Below are 19,137 nucleotides of genomic sequence, written 5' to 3' on the forward strand. Positions count from 1 at the left end.
GTGTAAGTATATGCGCAACTAGTTTACTTAGCACATCCATTCTGTCTCTGCTCCTATAATGAATTACATATTCATGGCAAGGAACTGTTTATGCAGTGCATTATCTTTGAAACATGTACAAGTTTAAAACATAATTAATTCCTACTGCTTAGGAAGCTTTACTGGCTTATTAGTATTTTTTATGAAACAATAATTCCTTTCAAATTAACATTACCAGATAGCTTATAGCTATATTAAACTATCTTTATATTTTAAAAGGGGTAAGCAATTTCAAGCCTGTGCTGGAGTGAAGGATCAAATCTCAGGTGCGCCTTCCAGCCTAGTCTTCTGTAGTTCTGGAACTTGCACAATGAAAGTCTCGCTGACTTTAGTAATAGGTCTTCCCAGAAATGAAGGGAGACATACAAAGTTATTTCAGGAAAACCATACTTCTTTCACAAGATTTCTATGTCCTTAAAAAAAAAAAAAAAACATTAAAATGTCTGGACACTAACAGCTGAAGCCAGTTTCTCACTACCCCAAAATCCTTCAACAGTTGTTTCCCATCCCATGGATGTGGGCTACTTGTCATTTTTAAACAACCTCTACAATTAGGAAAGGTAATACAGCAGCAGCTTTCAAACTTCTCCATTTTATAATGAAGGTATGATCCATTTAGAAACTTTCAATATGTATACATGTATAGAGACTGCTGTATAAAGCATACAAATCTAGTTATCCTTCACAGACATGTTGAAGTAGCCCACAAATTTCACAGACAAAGGTTGAAAACTTCTCTGCTAGTGCTTATGAAATGCATCCCAGTAAGAATGCATATCACTACTTGTTAAAAAAAGAGAGGGAAAATGTCTCAGAATATACTAAAATCTCATCATGCTGGGCTGCAGGAAAGGCCTGCAAGCATTCTAACCTAAAGGCAGCAGAGCGATTCCTGCCTGTCTTCAGGATCTGAAAGCTTCAAAAGGAAACAGCATTATTTCCTCCCTCTCATGGCCTCATATTCAACAAAGGTCAAAAATAGGTCTAAGAGAGTTTTAAACAAATAGTTCAGTGCACTTGTCCCCAAGTGTACAAGGACACACTTACTCTGTGATTTTATGCAACTGAAATTACAGGGAAAAATTCAAGAAACTATTCAGAAAATCAGTATTCTCATCTCAAGCTAAAGTCAATCTTATCCGCAGAAATACCAATACTTCTGCCTAATAATCTAGGATCACTAATAATGATAATTGACATGCACAGTGGAAAGTAAAATCTACCAGTAAAGTTAGCATCATAAAGAAAGGCTTGCATATGGATAGGTTTCTCCTCCTCCTTCTGTAGTCACCTTGCTTTCTCTGCAGATCATCTGCATGGCCCATCAGCTACACTGACTGTCTGCTCACTTCCAAGAACAACAGAAGTTCTGTCTTAAGAAACACAGAAAGATACTGCTGCTCTGAGGCAACATTAATTCCCACTGCACACTCTGTAATCTCTTTACACTGGTGTCTTACCGCACAGTGGTGACCCAGAAGCCAGCAGCTTGGCTTGCCGTGCTGTTGTATCTGAGAAGAGCTGCTCTGCCTCCTGGCTACACTCGCAGATCAGAGGAGGGAAAAAACGTAGTCTGAACAGCTTTTAGAAAACTGCTGTATCTTTAATTAGCTTGCTCCTTCCCTTATGTAGTAAATAGGCTTATCTATCCAAAGTATAACGCATTAACAACAACAAAAATAAGGTTAAATAATAGATTTAGAATTAAATCATTTTAAATGTCTCTAAAGTTGAACAACAAAGACTACCATTCTGCTTCCACCTTATTTCTTCTTTGGAGCAAAAAGATTGTTTATACATTTATACACGGATACTATGTATGCTCTGATCCAGAAAGAAAAGTCTGCATACAGTAAAAATACGCTAATATTATATTAAAAATCTGCTTTAAGCCCCAATTGCAAAAATCTTCAGATTTGAGATTCCTCTGGAGGTCATCCAAGGAAAAGAGCCAAATATAATAAATATTGTGAGAGGTTTGGGAATATCTAGAGTGTAGTGACCTGCTATCATTAGATTTAAAATACTCCTGAGAATACAGTAGTAAAGGAAGCAACAATAATGTTTTTCCCTTGTGAAATGTGATTTAGAAAATGTGTGGAAACATTCAACAGAAGAAGGACCTGAAATGGATAAGATAAAATTTACAATTTTCTATGTAGAAACCAGAAATATCCTAAAAACATTTTCAGAGACCAATAATTTAAAGCAGGATCTCAGTATAAAATATATAGATGGCAATGCTGAATCACATATCTTTCAAGGTACAGTTATAAAGCACATTGAGAAAATTGAGTTGAACCAGTGAACAATACTTTTTATTTACTTGATGAAGACAAAAAGAGACTTTTAATCTAGGTGGCAAACTGTTTTCCTCGTAATTGCAAGGCAGGGCATTCTCAAGCACCTGCTCTGTTAGAATTGCAGCCACATTTTCAACAATATACATAGCAAAACTAAGGCATACAACTCCCACATAAAATCCCTGCTTGTTACAGCGAGGAAAGTTGCAGAGTTTATCTTGCACACTGCAAAACTCTAGAGACAACTCTCCTAAAACAAAGTGCTGCTGCACGATGTAAGAAGGGACAGACCATGTTGCCTTTACATTTATGAAAGCGGAGAACAGAAAGTGACAAGTTACCTCATTCTAAAAGAAAGTACTTTGCTGTCATTCACATTTTATGCTAAGCATTTTGTATTTTAATTAGTATGAAGATTTACCAGACCTTGAATATTTTATGTGTTTCCTTGTTGGATTCTCCTCTCAAACAAAAGAAATGGTTTAAAAAACAAAAGTAGCATGCTGATCTCTTCCAGAAGTCAAAAGAATTCATTTTTCCTGTATTCAAAAAGCTTTAAATCTTAGTGAAACAAGCCACAGTGGAAAAGCCCTTTACCATATTACTGCACCTTATAAATAGCAAATGCTATTGTTTGGGGTCAAGGAAAGAAATACTGCAATACTATATCAGCTGTGCATAAAGGATGCTAGGAGTTTCATATTCCTTATTCCTTCTTTCCTTCTCACTCTTTAAGCTAAAAAGAAGTTTTATTTATAGCTTGTCTCAGAAGACCTTCCTGAAACATCCCTTAGAGATATTTTCAGAAGTATTTAATAATTTAACTTTTGCTTATATTTGAGAAACTAAGAAAATACTGAAGAATTTTCTTAACAGAAATAAGTTTCCCAAAACAACTGTAAGTCAATGTTTTCGGACTGTTGCTTATCTACAGAAACCTGTGGGATATTTTAAATTCTTACACATTTCCTTTTCTAATGCACATAATCTCATCATCTGTTCTCATTTTTAAATTAAATTATTATTTACATTTTGATTTAAAAATAGCAATTTCTCTAAATTGTACAACTTTTCTTTAGTGCCCATCTTTACCTGGCAATAACAGGGTATACTTCATCTCATTTCCATATGGGGAAAATGACTGTTCCACTGCTGCCAAAATCAATCTTGTCTGTAATAAGGATAACTATTGGTTGATCTATCTGACCCAGACAAACAAGTGATAGACATGTGAGAGCGATTCAAGTGGCTGTCCACAGCTATTTTCTATTAATCTAATAATCTAACATTGGGGGAAACGTTGTGTACCCAACTCTGTTTCCCATACACTAGGTATTTATAACTGCTTCCCATGAAGAACTCATACTCTCATAGCCAAACCAAGAATTAGGAATAAATCCCCTTTGACATGCATTTGACTATGAAACCTCCCTTCCATTCCAAGAAGAGAATCCAGTTACAGACACCCCAGAAGATGAGCCCTCAGCCCAGAAATGCGGCAGGTCTTCCTTTCTCCCACACTACCTGAGGAAGGCAAAGGGAAAAGGCCTCTGAGTTTCCATGCACATGCTTTGTACCCCTCTTACAGCAGTTATAATTCCCAAGATCTGTTTAACGTTCCTCATCCATGTAAATGGAGTGAAAAGATATTTTGCACCAAATTGGAAATCTTTCACACAGAATAAGCCTCAAATGTTCAAACTGAGACAGTTTAATCTAATTGTTTTCCTGAACATACCTGGGGTGAGGGCAAAAGAACGGTTCTTAGATTATTCTGCCAAGATAGACAGACAGATAAAACAGCTAAAAAAAAAAAAAAAAAAAAAAAGTTGCACAAGCACAGCAGGATGAAGTCTTGTTTCATAAAGCTCAGCTCTTGCTAACAAGAGAAGGATTCTGTACAGTTTAGCATACGTAACTACGGCCACAGTATAAAGCCCTCACCGTTTTCAATCACACCTGCAGACCCTGCGCCTGAGTTGGGCTGCAGCACTGCACACATGACACCAGCCTCCTTATGAGAGGGCAGAGGTTGGCATTTCAGCCCCTGAGTTCTGGTTTCATCTGCAATAAGTAAATGAGGCTGTCCTTATCCTGCAACACAGGTGCTTCACTCTTTGACAAAATCACAGAAGAAAAATCCACTGAGTGCTATTAAATGTAAAATCCCTATATCTGCATCAAGATATCTCTAAGTCACAGATGACAGAGGCAGAAGAGTATATCCAGAGAAGCGTCACTGTGTATTTGCCCTGTTCACGTATTCTTCTGCAGGCACACTGCTACTGGCCAGAGACAAAGCCCGTGGTCTCTACCAGTTCTTACATATATTTATCAGTATGTAGTTTTTCTTCAGAAAGTATTACCATTTATGTGACAAGCTTGAGCTCTAAAGAAGTCCCAGTGCCTACATGGTGGGATGGCATACAAGAGCAGACACAACAGTTTAGTCACGAGCTTAGCCACAGACTGCGAATAAAAATAAAAGACTAATACACAAAACAAAAAGCAAATTAATACTCTATAGCCAGTCACAACAACAGAGACTAATCAGGCTGCTAGTCCATTAGTAAAACCACACGGTTTCACTCCAGCAGCTTTGAAGCAGTAATGGGCTTTCCCATGAAAACTTGAAAGAAAAGGTGAAAAAAGGTTTGCGTGGTATGATGGAAAGGAATGTCAGACGCTGCTTTGGTCAAACATTCCCATTAAGTATTTTCCCATTACCCCCTAGGTTCATTCACAGGCCAATTGCACTGGCTATTTACAAAGGAGGTTTAAGATAATGTTTACTGTTCTTTAGTGTTCTTCAATTTTCTAAACTTACTGGAGTTTCCTTTAAAAAAAATCCTTGTGAAAACAAAGGAAATAAAAATAAAAATTGCACCACCTTTATAGTTTATGCTTTCCCTTCACAGTAGACTTTTTGTTATTCCCATTATATACCTCGTACCACTAAGATGGAATATAATTACCCTCAAAAACTCTTATTATTTTCATCTCATAATTGAAATAAATGGCTAATGATACTTGTTTTCTTCAACAGTTTGGACTAAACCCATCTGACATTACTGAAATTATTTTCATGAAGGTGAGGAGCAGATCTAGCTCTTTGCTATCACAGATACTGGTGTACTTGTGCTCTTTTACTACACATTAGCATAGAGTAACTACATATATGTGATGCTTAAAAAAATCTAAAATACAACATTTTAATTACATACTTAAGCACTAGATTATATACAAAGGTAAAGAAGTAGAATAACTAGTTACAGAAGAGAAACTGAAGTCTTAGATAACACTATTTTTATCTTCAGCTGCACTTACTGCTCTGTTGGCACACTTGAGGGACTGTAAGGGAAAAAATGGCAACCAGGAAAGTAGTCAGAATGCAAGTAATTAATTACTGAACTACTAAAAGATGCTTTGGTAAACCACACAGAAGATACTAACCTATCAATTTATAGGCCAACAATCTTTCCAACAAGCAACATGTACCACTTATTAAACAATCACCTGCATCTTTAAAATTCATTTGGTTTGTAGCATGCGTTATGTGTTTATAGTTCATCTAACACTGCAATTTGAGAAAAGCACGAAGAAGAAAACTACTGAAAAAGCTGAAGGATACAATAGAAATATCTTGAAAAAATATGCTGCTTTTATTTTAAAACACCACATAGTAATTTTCCTTCTTTTAGACTGAAGTTCATATGTTTAACTGTTTTTCTTAGATGTGTAGTGCTGAAGTTGGAAGCTAGACAAACTGATTTCAGAGGTATGATTAATGCTGGCTCACTGAAAATTGTGTCATAAGAACAGCATTTATAAGTCTTAATTCTTCATCCACTATTTCCAGTATTGTTTCATTTGATCCATTACATGCAAACCAGGTAAAAAACAGTCTTAAATTTTATAACAACAAATGAAGAAAGACAAGAGCACTAAAACTCGATAGAAGCAATTAACTAGTCTTAAAAAGTACTATATAAGTATCAGCACCTATATACATTTATAGTGTAAAATTCTGAACCTGCTGAGATTTGTCCACATACTTAAATTTATAGTGCATGAGTGGACCCAGTGAAGCCAATTACTGACACTTAATTTTGTTTTTCCATCAAATTCCCCACTGTTGGTTCTCAGCTCCTTATTTCTTCTGCCTTTTGAATTAACAGAACTTCAGTTCCCAATTCTGAGAATAACTTATAGTAAAAAAATCTCTTCTGGACTCTCCCATTGCATTACCTACCTGAGCAGGTAAACAGACTCTCTATTTCAGAGAAATTAAAAAAAATGTTTTTTTGAGAGATAATGTCAGCCATTGAAAATTATATTCCCTTTGAACACAGAGCAGAGAGGTTGATAAGCAGTAATTCTTACCATTTAATTTCTTTCACAGATGCAGGCTGACAGGCACCATCATTGACAAGCTTCTAATTCCTGAGGTCTTAAAGCTAAAGGGAAGTTTCCATACACTATTACTGACCTCCACCACAAAATGAAGATGCCAACATGACCAAGTCCAGACACTTAGCTCTAAGGAGTCCATGTTCATTGTGAACGTAATTGCTTAGCTATTTTATTTCCTGTGTCCCAGAAGAGCTCCTATGAGAATCTACCTCCCACACTTTAACTGATGCAGTTAGTTGCCTTTGATCTGTCATGAAATTTCAGAGGGGATACTGAGGCATTCATATTTTGTCTCCAAAAAAGGTTATAATACTTGTATCAGAGGAGAAAAAAAAAAAATCCACCAGAAGTCCTTAAGAGCTAAGTTAACGTTTTGGCCTGGTTCCACAGGAGGAAAACTGAAAATACAATTAATACAATTTAGGTTATCTTTAGAGAAATTCTTTAGTACTAAATAAAAATTCCAATGTAGTATAAAAAAAATATATTTAGAGTGTATCTGTTCAAAATAAAAATACATTTTTCCCCCCTTCAGCAAGTCTCATTCTTTCTGCTTTACCATGACTTCTGTGTTTTTGATTTGCAACTCTGCTGCCAAAGAAATGAGTGATATAACATTCAGCCATAAGCAGATTTTGCAAGATGAATTTAGAAGAGAAAATGGGATTTGAAAAGAAAAGTAAATATAAACATAAATCCGGTGTAAATGAACTCCAGCAGAAGCAGTTTTGGTGTGCTCTGTAATAAAGACCACTGCACCGTAACAGGTCGGTTAAGAAAAGTGCCAAAGGAGAAAGCAATATCCTGAATCGCTACACTGTGACAAAGAACTGGCTTGTGATAGACTCGAACAACTCCTGATACTTAAGCAATCGCAAATCTGTTTGAATTTCCCCCAGCTTTGATTATCATAATCTATATGCCTGCTTATGTGCACCATAAAGGTGAAAGGACCTTTTTTCAAATATGATATTAAGCTTTTCCTTCAGCACAAGGAAACAGATAAGCTGTTCAAGTAATGCACAGACTCTTCTGTATTACACATTCACAATTTTAGCATTTTATATTTCTATTAAGAACAGAATTTTCTGATAAATGGTTTCCTAGTATTGCCTTTTATTTTGCCACAAAATTGTTGCATTTACATAAGCTAGGGTCCACTGAAATATATTCTATAAGTAAGCACAAGTCTGGCTTCAGGGACAAGTTGGGGTTCTGTCACAATATGGCATTTTACTATGAGAACCGGTGGACTAAATAGCATAAATCTGTGTGTGAGAATTTTAGGGTTTATGCCTCATTTTACAGCTCTGGAAGGGTCAGAAAAATCTTGACAAATAGTAACACCAAAGCAGGGATCTCCTAGTGCTTAAACACCTTGTCCCAAGACTTTTTTTCCTTTCTTTTATTTTGTTTTAATTGAAAGGACAATAGCACTTATCCAGGGCATTCTACCTCTAGACATACTTGCTCTTAAAAACAGAGTAGAAAAATTACAGTAGTGTTAACAGGTCATTACTTGCATAGAGAAAATAAAGCATATGAATATGATTTCATTCATATTTTGAATAGTGGAATAAAGAAAACTAAAATAAAATACATACTGCATTTGTAACATCTATCTCATACAACTTCTGGAATGTCTCCCGATCGAAGAAAGCAAGCTTCCCACTGCCACCACCTTTCTTAACGGAGGTGCCTGTGACAAGTATTTTATCATCAGGGCTGAAACAGCAATCTGTCCTGCAGAAGAAAATAAACCATCATACTGACCAAACCGATTATTAATATGTAGGGAACATATTTATAAATCACTCTCTCTAAAAATAATCCTTTTCATTTGTTAATAATTTTAAGATTTTTAAGATTTTTTAAGTTAAGATTTTAAGATTTTAAAAATCTTTTATCAGACATCGGTTAACATTTACAATGACAGCTGTGCACAGAACAAGCAAAACTGACAAAAACAATAGCCCCACCCTGCAAAATCCTCCCCCTCTCGAAAGTCTTGTACACTTTTCAGCATTGGAAACAAACAAAAAAAGTATTTTCAAAATCTGGTTAACATCATTCAGTAAGCAAATAAAACCATCATGAAATCTGTTTTCACTAATGATATATTCTTCAGTGCTGCACAGCAGTGTGTTTATATAGTGGCCAAAAATATTTGTCTGTTTACTTTTCCTCCGTCTGTCTATGCTACAAAATACAGTGGTTGTCACTTCAAGATTGATCTGTCCCTGACCTTCCTCCTCAAGATCTTATTTCAAAAGTATAAATTGTCCTTAGAGTTGGATTTGGCTGTGCTACAGCTATAGAAATGCAGGTAATACCAATAAAAATACAAAATATAGTCCTTCTGCATTATATAGTAAAGCATAATATTTAGTTCCTATAGAACTCAGTCACCAGCACTTCATCATAACTTGAACTCATACCTTGCACCTTTATGCTATGTCTACTTTTCAATCCAGCTCTACTTTTTTAATATTAATCATAGATCAAAAAGGAATGAGGCTCGTTTATGTGTCTCATTACACATACGTATGGCAGTGAACTGGCCTCTTTCTGAAAAGTTTATAATCGAATTAGACTGGAGAGGTATGAGACAAAAAATTGCATATAACAAAGACAGCTAGCTATGAATTATCATAGAACATAAGAGATATTTGAAAACAGCATTAAGTCCTAAAATAGCTAAGGATAAGGAGTCCTTCTTGCTCTGCTCTGGATCTAGTGAGAACTGAGAAGGAGAACTCCCGTATACTCCCTCCTGCTCAGCCTAACTACTGCTGTTTCTACTAGCTGGAATAAATCAGTGTACTTACATTGGAAAGAAGCTGGACAGCCTTTCGGCTGAATTAAGAGGCTTTTTAAACTGTCTAATATCCCATATCTTTAAAGTATCATCTCCTGTGAAACAAGAGACACAAAAGTTAGCAATAAAGAATTAAAGTCACGAACTTAGACATTTGCAGAAAATTTCATCCTCTAACTCAGAAATGAAAAGACATAGGAAAAGGAAGAGAATGATAAGGGAAGAAACATTCAAAATGGGGATGGGAGTGGAAGTCATTTGTCTCTAAATGGCTGTAAAAGTACAAGGATGAAACTTCCCACCTGATGCACCCCAGCAGACTAGGAAATTCTCAAGAGCTCAACTCCATCACAGCAATCTCTTACCAACAACAACTATCCACATCAGAATCAAATTTCTCAAACACTAACTTATCACTAACTTACTCTGTGTTTGTGAGGTTTGGTGCATTATTAGTAGTGGTAATTTTAAAATTTTGCTAAAGACATTAACAGAAATTACAATGTTACTATGGATGGGTTAGCTAAAAAGTTGAACAAGTTTTATGTGGCTGGTTTGTACCTGCCCTGGAAAAATGACCAGGAAGAATGAAAAGCACATGAAGGCCTTCTGTTTCTTTAGTGGGCAAACAGGAACAAATTATAATCTCAGTATGGAGAACAGGCCCTGAAATCAGGCAGAATTCCTTGGGGAGGGCAGAGAAGGGAAGCAACTGAACCCACATTTGCTGTAATGAAACCTTTTCACACCCTTCCAGAACACCTTTGGCCATAAAAGCCAAAATCAAGGTTAGAGTAAGACATTTATAGCAATTCTCATCTGTGTTTGATAAACATGGTGCAACTGTAGGCCAGTAAAAGTCAGGCTGTTTATTCCCTTTTCAAAAGTTATGACATATTAAAAAAGTGAGAACGAAAAAAAAAAAAGAGAGAGAGATTAGTTACTTATTCTCTGAGAGATCTACATCTCTGTTGACCATCCCTCTGGCATACATACTTCTAGCATGAGATGAGTTACAGAATTTTGAGCCCTGAGGCATCTCACTCAGGCACCTAGACATTCCTTTGCATTCAAAATCAGTGCCGCAGTGCTTTCAAGGGTGAAAAAAGGGATTTCACTTAAAAAATATCAGGAGGTCAATTTTAGACAAAAAGTTACAAAGTCTTCCCGACCTAGGACAAGAGGCAGGCAAGTGACTGGTAATCTACAGACCCACTTCCCTCCAAAGCCCAGACCTTGCAGGAAGTAATTTTCTGTTGTCTAAAAGCATTCTGTAGACTTCCAGTCTTTGAGATTAAGTGCTCAAAGGAGGCCTTGGAAATAAAATGTAAAAAGTAAAAAAAAAAAAAAAAATTGTAACATGCTGTAACAAAAGAAATCAAGGCCAGCAGTACCCTTTACAGGGAAAGCAGTTACGTGTGGCCTCGTACATCATGTATGTTTATATTAAAGACTAGGATAACTCCTTACTACAAAATATTTTTAAGAAGTGGACAACTTAAATAAATGATGTCTAGAGCAGAGTATATTTCTGTTCGCTGGGAAGCTGAAAAATGACAAGAAAGAAAAATGTTGAGTCCCTATTTTGGGAATATCTGTTTTCTTATTGTTTCATAGTAGACTCCATCCCAAACACTTCAAAGCATTTGTACTTGTAATACGAACCCTCCCTTTCCTTTCCCACCCCCCCCACCCCCAAAAAAACACTTATCATCTAGATGTTATATCTAAAGCACCAGCACTTTATAAATGTATGCAAAGGATACCATTTGGCTGCTCTGCAAATCTGGGTAGGGACAGATCTAAGGCTAGCAGCCAAGGCTGTGCTGTTCCCAGTAGAATGAGCCTTGACATGATCTTCAAGCTGTAGTCCTGCCAGGCTTTAGCAGGAGAGATGCAGTCAGACATTTAGATACAGCTCTCCTGCTAACAAGAAGGTGTACTGTGTTGGTTTAAAAAAATCAGATAAAGCCAGAAAGACTCTAGAAACTGTGGTTGATTTCAAATCAACACTCTCTTCCACAGTGCAAAAATGGTTTGTAAGTATTTGGAAAGGGAGAAATGCTAGTAGAATGACTTGGCCAATACTGTGAAACTTTTATCATCTTTAAAAATAATGTAAGATTTGCCCAAAGTCATCTTCTAATTAAAATTTGGTGTGTTCCAAATCAGACATTCTTGTTCAAATCTAATTTGCATTAGGAATTGAAATCAGTGTCTCTAAGAAAACAGAGTATTAATATTCCACAACACCAAGGATTTCTCAATAGCATCCTTGTATGCTGAATGCTTCTTTACAAGATGCTGTAGCAGTACTGATCTATTTTTAACTACTCCACACATGGTTAAAATGGTTACTTTTAAAGAAAGACACAAAGTCAGAAGTTGTGCAGTTCAGCATGAAACATTCAAATTTGTCCACTTTTGGATCATTCAATATTTGTCCTGATGGCAGACTTCTCCCAGAGGCTGGCTGAATTTTTTTCTACAGCATTTCAAACAACATTTCCAATGCTGTTCTTCACCATTTTAGTAAGAAGCATACCAATAATCAGACTCTAGCCTGATATGATCAGGTCAGACACTGTTCTCCCAACAGGACTGAGCATTGGATTTATCAAGAGGCAAGAACAACCTACTAGAAAAACAATCTTTGGTGAGCCAGGATAGATATTTCGTAAATGGCTTTTAGTCAAAATAAGGCCAGTGCACTGAGACTACAAGGACTTTGTCTGATTTTTTTCTTTATGGTAAATACTGGACCAGGAAGACAAGTAAATGAATGCAGATGGCCCCAAACGAAGTGAAAGCGCTGCCAAAGTAAAATGCTGCCAGAAACTCATGATGTCCAAAGTCAGCAACAACCTTCAAGGAGCTCTTATTTTAAGAGGAAGTCTTGTGTTGAAAGCAAAGCTCAAGGACTGACACTCACAAAGATCATTGCAGAAAACAAAGAAATATAGGAAATGAGATTTTTTTTTTTAATACAGCAAAGGAAAGGCATAGCACAACAAGGCTAAAGAGAAAGAGAGCATCAGAACACTGCGTGTTTACAAACCCAAAGCCTTTCTGTGAAGGCCTAAACTATATGCAATGAGAGGCACCTGACAGAGCAAGGTACATCCTTCTTGCATTCTGCACTGGTTCAGCAACAGGAGCTGCAATGTAAGAACTTCTGCATGAGGTGCCCCAAGCCAGGATCATGCTCACCCCGAGCCACGTGCTGAATGACAGCAACTGGCTTGGGGAGGGGGTGTCACTAATCAGGAGTTCAGCATTTATACTTGGAATAGCTCTCAGGATCACCTTATCCCACCAAACTTTACCCACTGGACAGATACACCAGCTTGGCCAAATACTTAAGTATATCCCTTCTCTCTATACATATGGAAATGAAGAATACTGGAACACTGTGAGAAGGCCATTTGAACTCCAAGTAGTACAAACAGTTGATTATACCCATTAATGCTCATTAATGCATTTTTAGTATTTGATTGAAATGAAATTTGGTTTTGCCTACTGAGGAGCAGTTGATTTAAAACCACTGGATTTTTAAAGTGCTAATATTTGTATTTACCATAAAGAGCAATATATATTGCTCTTCGTAAAACAGGAACTCACTACATATGCTGCTGCACAATCCCTGAACATTCAGGACACTATACTCAAGATGTTTCTACTTTTAAAACTAACTTTACGATGAAATGTTTTCTTTTTCCATGAGAATATTTTGAAAAGAGAAATTCATCCAAAACGTAAAAAACAGAAAGGAAAAAAAACAAACAGAAAAACTTCATTTTCAGCCCTAAAGAAAACATGCATCTGCTAAAGTTATTTGAGAGGTTTAGAGGTAAATAGTTTTCACTGAATTTAACTACGATGAACTGATTTCCTAAGTAAATTAACTGATTAAGATGGCACTAAGTCTGCACATTTTCTATCAAAGAAAATAAATTAAACGAATGGCTTTGATGAGATTCATGGAATTAATAAATTAATGGTTTCATATTACAACAACAAAAACTAACTCCATAAATTCTGTATATATCCAGAGGAAAAAAATAATTTTTTTTATAACAAGACCCCAAGTCCTTCCTTACCTCCTCACTGCCGAACAAAGAAAACGTTTCCCAAGTATTATCTTCACTGCATTTAGAAAAAATAACTTTCATGGTCACTAGTGTGTAAAAATATCACTTTCTTAAGTTTCTGTCAAGTTACTACCTAATACCCAACAAGAATAAGACTGGGAACTCTCATAAGCAACTCCTTAGCTTTTCATTTTCCCTTGTGCTTGCATCTGAGCCCTGCCTCATCTCTCTCATATGCGACACAGAATCTACATCAGATGCAGGAGAGTCAAGCAGGCTTTCAGCGAAAGTCCCCATTCCCCAAACAACTATCCTCTCTTTGATCCTCAGCACTTGGCAGGTGTGTTCATCTATGAATGCTGGATCCACATCTGCTTTTATTGGCACAGATCCAAAGCAATACTCATATTAGAGCACTAACCAAAAAAGACAAAAAAAGGTATGAATCCTCATTCTTTAGCACAGGATACATACAGATTTTTTAATGCAATCAAATATGCTCGACAAAAGTAGCATTTTTAACCATATTGAGGGGCCAAATTTCTGTACAATCTTACATTCTGCAAACAATCAATCAAGATTTTACACAGCTTAGAAAAAACACGTAGTTAGGCTGTAAATAAGTTAAAGTCTGTTTAACACAACAGAAAATCTGGAAATAGTTAAGAGGAGGAAGAGCTCGCAAGAAAAAGTGCCACATGCAACTAAAATAAGAAAAGGTCATTTATGTGATCTATATTCATAAACTCAAACATGACAGAACTTACATAAATGGAGGGTTCAAGACAGCACTACTGAATATCCCCCACATCAGGGGGTTCTGTTTTATTTTTTGTTGCTTATATTTAAAGACACAGAGAGATTTCCCTTCAATCATAAAAGGTATGTCTGTGTGGATTTTCTGGGGGCAACACCACTGGGAGACAGGCGCTTCATTTTACTTAGCCCAGAACAGAAAGATGGATGGTTTGCCTACTTTCCAAAGAGGAGAATATTCTCATATAGGAAGTGTTCAGTTCAGTAAGGACCAGCAAGGTTGAGGGTACTGAGCTCAACCACTGAGGTAGGGCCCATTCACCTAGCCGTGGATCCAGGAGCCTGAACAAACAGGAGCAGTTTACAAACAAGCCAAGTGCCCAGTAAGCCTAGGGCTGTCAAGGACAAGGAGACCACCATCCTCACCTCAGAGCTGTGATCTGAGGAACATAATGTTTGAAACAGGGCAGGAAAACAAGGAACTCAGGTAGAGGGCATCCCAAAGGAGGCGCATCTGGCCGTAAAAGCCACAAGTGTCACTCTGATCCTCGGCAACGGGGTGAGGGGAAAGACACAAACAAGTGCAGGCACTGCTCCTGCTTCAGAGAGTTTGTAGGCTATGAATACTTCTACTGTGGTATTTGGTAGATGTAATCTCATTTTGTCCACACACCAAACTGACCAGATGTCATGTACATATGTTAGGCACAACACTGAGCCTGCATTAACATATACTGCCTCTCACTAGGCCTGTTTATTTGGCCTTGGGGCCATGCTAATGCATACACATAGCTTCTGGTTACAGCTGGTTTCCATCCAGACAGCTTGAATTGCATGCTTGCACCTGCCTGCAAAATACTGGGTAGACAAACCTCTGGATTAAAAGTTATCTTGAACACACACCATCCTATTCAATCCTATCTAATGCTGCAGTGAATGAGTCTTCAAACAGGTCTTTGCTCTCTCTAAACTTTTACTGTTCTCTAAGACTCTTAGCAAAAAGTTTTATCTGAAGTTAATAAAACAAGGGGTTTTTTTTCCTGTTCTGTGGACATGTCAATTTTTTTTCCATTCTAGTATATTTTGGCCACTCACTTCAAGTCATCACCTGATAGTGCTTGTAATATAAATTAAATAAAAATTCAAGTTACAACAGAAAAGCACATTGCATAAAGAAGCAGCTTGAGGAATTAGTAACAATAACTCCAGAAAAGAGATACTCATATTGAGAGACAATAACCTTCTAAGAACTAAAGAACTAAATAATGAAATTTGTCGTCTTTTATTTTTAATTAAGCTAATAATTTCCTTTGTGGTGGATTATTAATGCTAGACAAGAAAACAGATCAAGAACTATATAATATAAACAGCACAGTTCTCTTAAAATTTTTACTTAACTGCTGTAAAAATGGCCCTTCATGAGCATAGTACTGAATGGAGTATCATAACAGAAATTGTAATTTGAGAAACACTTCAGGTTTAAGTCACTAATACCTTATTTCACAATCTTACCACCACCAAGAACAAGTACATTTAGTGATGATATGATTTAAATAGTTTGTTTACTGAACCATTTACGTTAGTAAAAGTTAAGATTGTTTTGCATTCAACACATCAAAGAACTCTTTTAATCACCTACCTCCCCGGCTGGCAAGGGCGGTACCATCATAGGAAAACGTCAGGCATGAAGTGTCAGTGCCAGGGGCATGGGCTTGCCTGCAGTGGAACTTGGTATGTACCTGTTTGTCAGACAAATAAAACATTAAAAAGTTTGCTTGCTTCAAGACTGGCTAAATATTTCTTTATAGCATTTTGTGTGCTTTGCTGCTATTCCTACGTTTAAGAAGAAAAACTCACATTTTTAGTGTTAACAGGTAGAGAAGCTAAATACTTCCACAGACTTTTAAAAACGTCATGTATGCTTCATAATAGGCTTTCATACCAAGAAGAGTTTGAATGCAAAATTTAACTTTTTCATAAATCCAGTTATATAGTCCACATTTACAAAGCATCAGCACCCTTAAAAACTCCCACTAGTGCTGAATAAAGGTAGTTATGCCTGGTTAAGATAAATGTACATTTTAAGACAGGTCTCATCACCCCTCTAAAGCAGACTTACAGTTTAAAAATGCCAAAGTACATTATACATACTTTGGAAAGGACCTGAAAGGAGGATTGGAAGAGTTTACTTTTGGTATTTTTCAACCTTGCCAAATTTCATGGGTTACAGATTTAAAACAAAGCTCAGATATTCCGAGGTTTGGGTTCCATTTAGCTGCAGTAAAATTCAACTTTGGGAATGCTGTATGTTATTTTTAATCTATATTCCCCTAGTAATCGTAGAAAAAGATAGAAATTACTTTCAGATTAGCATCTTGTTCTTGTGTAGAGTAGACTTTTTATGTATTAAGTCACAGTTTAGTCAAATCCCTAAAAAAACCTCTTCTATTAAATGGAGAGAAACATCCTATGAAATCTTCTATTAAATCCCGGCATTTTTGCAAAACACAGCTTTCCTACTTCCTAACCAAAAAATCGAAGGTCTCAACTAAGATACCAAGATGCTTTTCACATACATACTTTCTTGTTAATTTCACCATTCTTCACTTTCACTTAGCAATTATATCATTTACTTTTCATCACTCATGGAGACTCCAGCACTAAATACTTAAAAATCAGCAACATGCTCAATGCCTGCCTAATGCTTCCACCTTCTGCAAAACACCAGTTAAGACAGCCATGTGATATTCAAGAGCGAGGGCCTCTCTTGAAAATTCAGCTAAACTAGATCAAAATATAAGATCAGAAAAGGTAGGGCAAATGTACTTTGCACAAACTCCTGCAAAACTCCTGAGAAGCCCATCTTCTGTGCTCAAACCCTGTAACTTGCATTTATAACTAAACTGTGCCTGCACAAGAGCAAACGATCACACTCCCATGCCAGGGATAGGGAAGTTCAGCAAGACTGACGGTTGGCAAAAGGGGACACCCAGCGTAAAGGAGTTTGCCTAGAGAGAATAAAAGATGAAGCCAATGGCAGGCAAAGATCAGATTGTGGCTAGGAGTCTAGGGAAACTGAGGGGGAAAGGAAACTACTGCATTTCAGAGAAAGCACAGGAGAGAAGAGACACAATAAGAACCTACAGGAGAGGGCTGGAGCACTGAAAAGGAAAATTAGAATTAAAGAGGCACAAAGAGTATTTCAGCGTATGGGGAAATTTTGAGATTGGATAAGGAGCCCACAAAAGTGAGGATAAAGCAAGTGACCTGGAGGGGATAAACTGGAACCACATGGGCATCCAGGAGTGAAGAGGGAATGGAGTCTAAGAGGAAGGAAGAGATGAGGAAGAATCCAAATGGAAGCAGAAACTGGAGGGACTATGGAGGAAGGTGGAACAGAGGGAGATAAAGGAATTTGAGACAGGTTGGGTTCTTTCTATCCACTTAGGAAATCACACATCTCATGTGTCCTCTTTTCCTAAGATAAATTAATGTAGTTGCAAAATCAAGCATTCAAGAATTAAAGGTTGCCTGTGCTTGTAAGATGAGGACTAAAACAAGCCATTCCTCTCACAGAGGGGAGGAAGACAAATTAGTGACCTTAAAGTCCTTTATTTACCATAGCAATGAGCAAAACAAAAAAAAATAAAATACAGAAAAGCATATGCTTTTGGAGAAGGGTTTGAACAGTGTGCAGTAAGTCAGATCTAGAATCACACACCGAACAGTAAAAGGACAAGATACTGAACAACTGCTTACTCAGTGAATACTATCCAATTTATATATTAAAAAAGAAACAGTTCTGCAGAAAAAAAAAGTAGGATGTGATCAAGTAATGCAAACACACAGAAAGACTGAATTAAGCTTGCACAGGAAACCTCAGTGATTGTTTCTCCTAATTTATGACTATGCACCTCACTGAGATTCTTTTAATGAGCTATTTTATATGCAAAAGACCCAAGCTACTAAAGTAATTTATGTTGTTTACCCATTCAAATATCTGTTATAAATTTGCTCCAAAATCTAGAGAATCTGTGTGTTATGACATTTCAGTAATGACTGTAAACTTATTGGGGTGTGCAGATTTAGTTAGGTTTTGAGAGGAGTCACATAAGCCATTCATTCCACAAATGACTCCACAACAAACAAAAGAGGGCATAAAACATTAAGTAAATGCTTTTTACAGTAGGGAGAGAAAATGTAATAACCTAGATTTACCCATAGCACTTGTTTTGAGACCAAGTTTTGAAATGACTGTCACTTCTAACCAGTTACACAAATCCTGGAGAAATTCTATGAACAGACTGCTATTTAAAACTGTAAGTCTGTGTTGGGGTGTTTTTAAATACTAAGAAACATATTTTATGCATCCAATTACATAAAATTTTCCAAATACATGAAAATATACAGAGGATAAACTGTGAATTAGTTATCAGAAAATAAATATTCTCTAATATTTGTAAAATACTAAGTAGTAATTAAAATTATGTATTTTCTCTTTATAAAATACCATGAATACATAAAGAAACATCATAAACAGTTCATAATCACACCTAAAAAAAAATGACAGAAAGACCAAAATATGATATTTAGCTATTTCAAACGAACTGGAAAACTTAGTTTAGACTCCACAACACTTGTCCATTCAACATTCCCACTCCCTCCCCAACAATGTCACAGCGATGTACATCTGTTAAAATAACATCTTTTTTTTCAT

The 19,137-nt window shown here is 36.5% G+C and overlaps 1 protein-coding gene across 2 annotated transcripts in view; it reads right to left on the reverse strand.

Moving 5' to 3' along the window:
• LOC112983584 (WD repeat-containing protein 70) overlaps nucleotides 1-19,137 on the reverse strand; it is a 146,345-nt gene that overhangs the window by 25,251 nt on the left and 101,957 nt on the right. For both annotated transcript variants that reach the window (XM_064502003.1, XM_026100799.2), the window contains exons 11-13: nucleotides 16,060-16,159; nucleotides 9,584-9,668; nucleotides 8,360-8,498 (exon numbers count right to left, since the gene is read on the reverse strand). In XM_064502003.1, the coding sequence (XP_064358073.1) occupies nucleotides 8,360-8,498; nucleotides 9,584-9,668; nucleotides 16,060-16,159 (324 nt within the window). The remainder of the gene's footprint in view (nucleotides 1-8,359; nucleotides 8,499-9,583; nucleotides 9,669-16,059; nucleotides 16,160-19,137) is intronic.

The sequence above is a fragment of the Dromaius novaehollandiae genome, chromosome Z (assembly GCF_036370855.1).
Source record: "Dromaius novaehollandiae isolate bDroNov1 chromosome Z, bDroNov1.hap1, whole genome shotgun sequence".
NCBI classification, from domain to species: Eukaryota; Metazoa; Chordata; class Aves; order Casuariiformes; family Dromaiidae; genus Dromaius; species Dromaius novaehollandiae.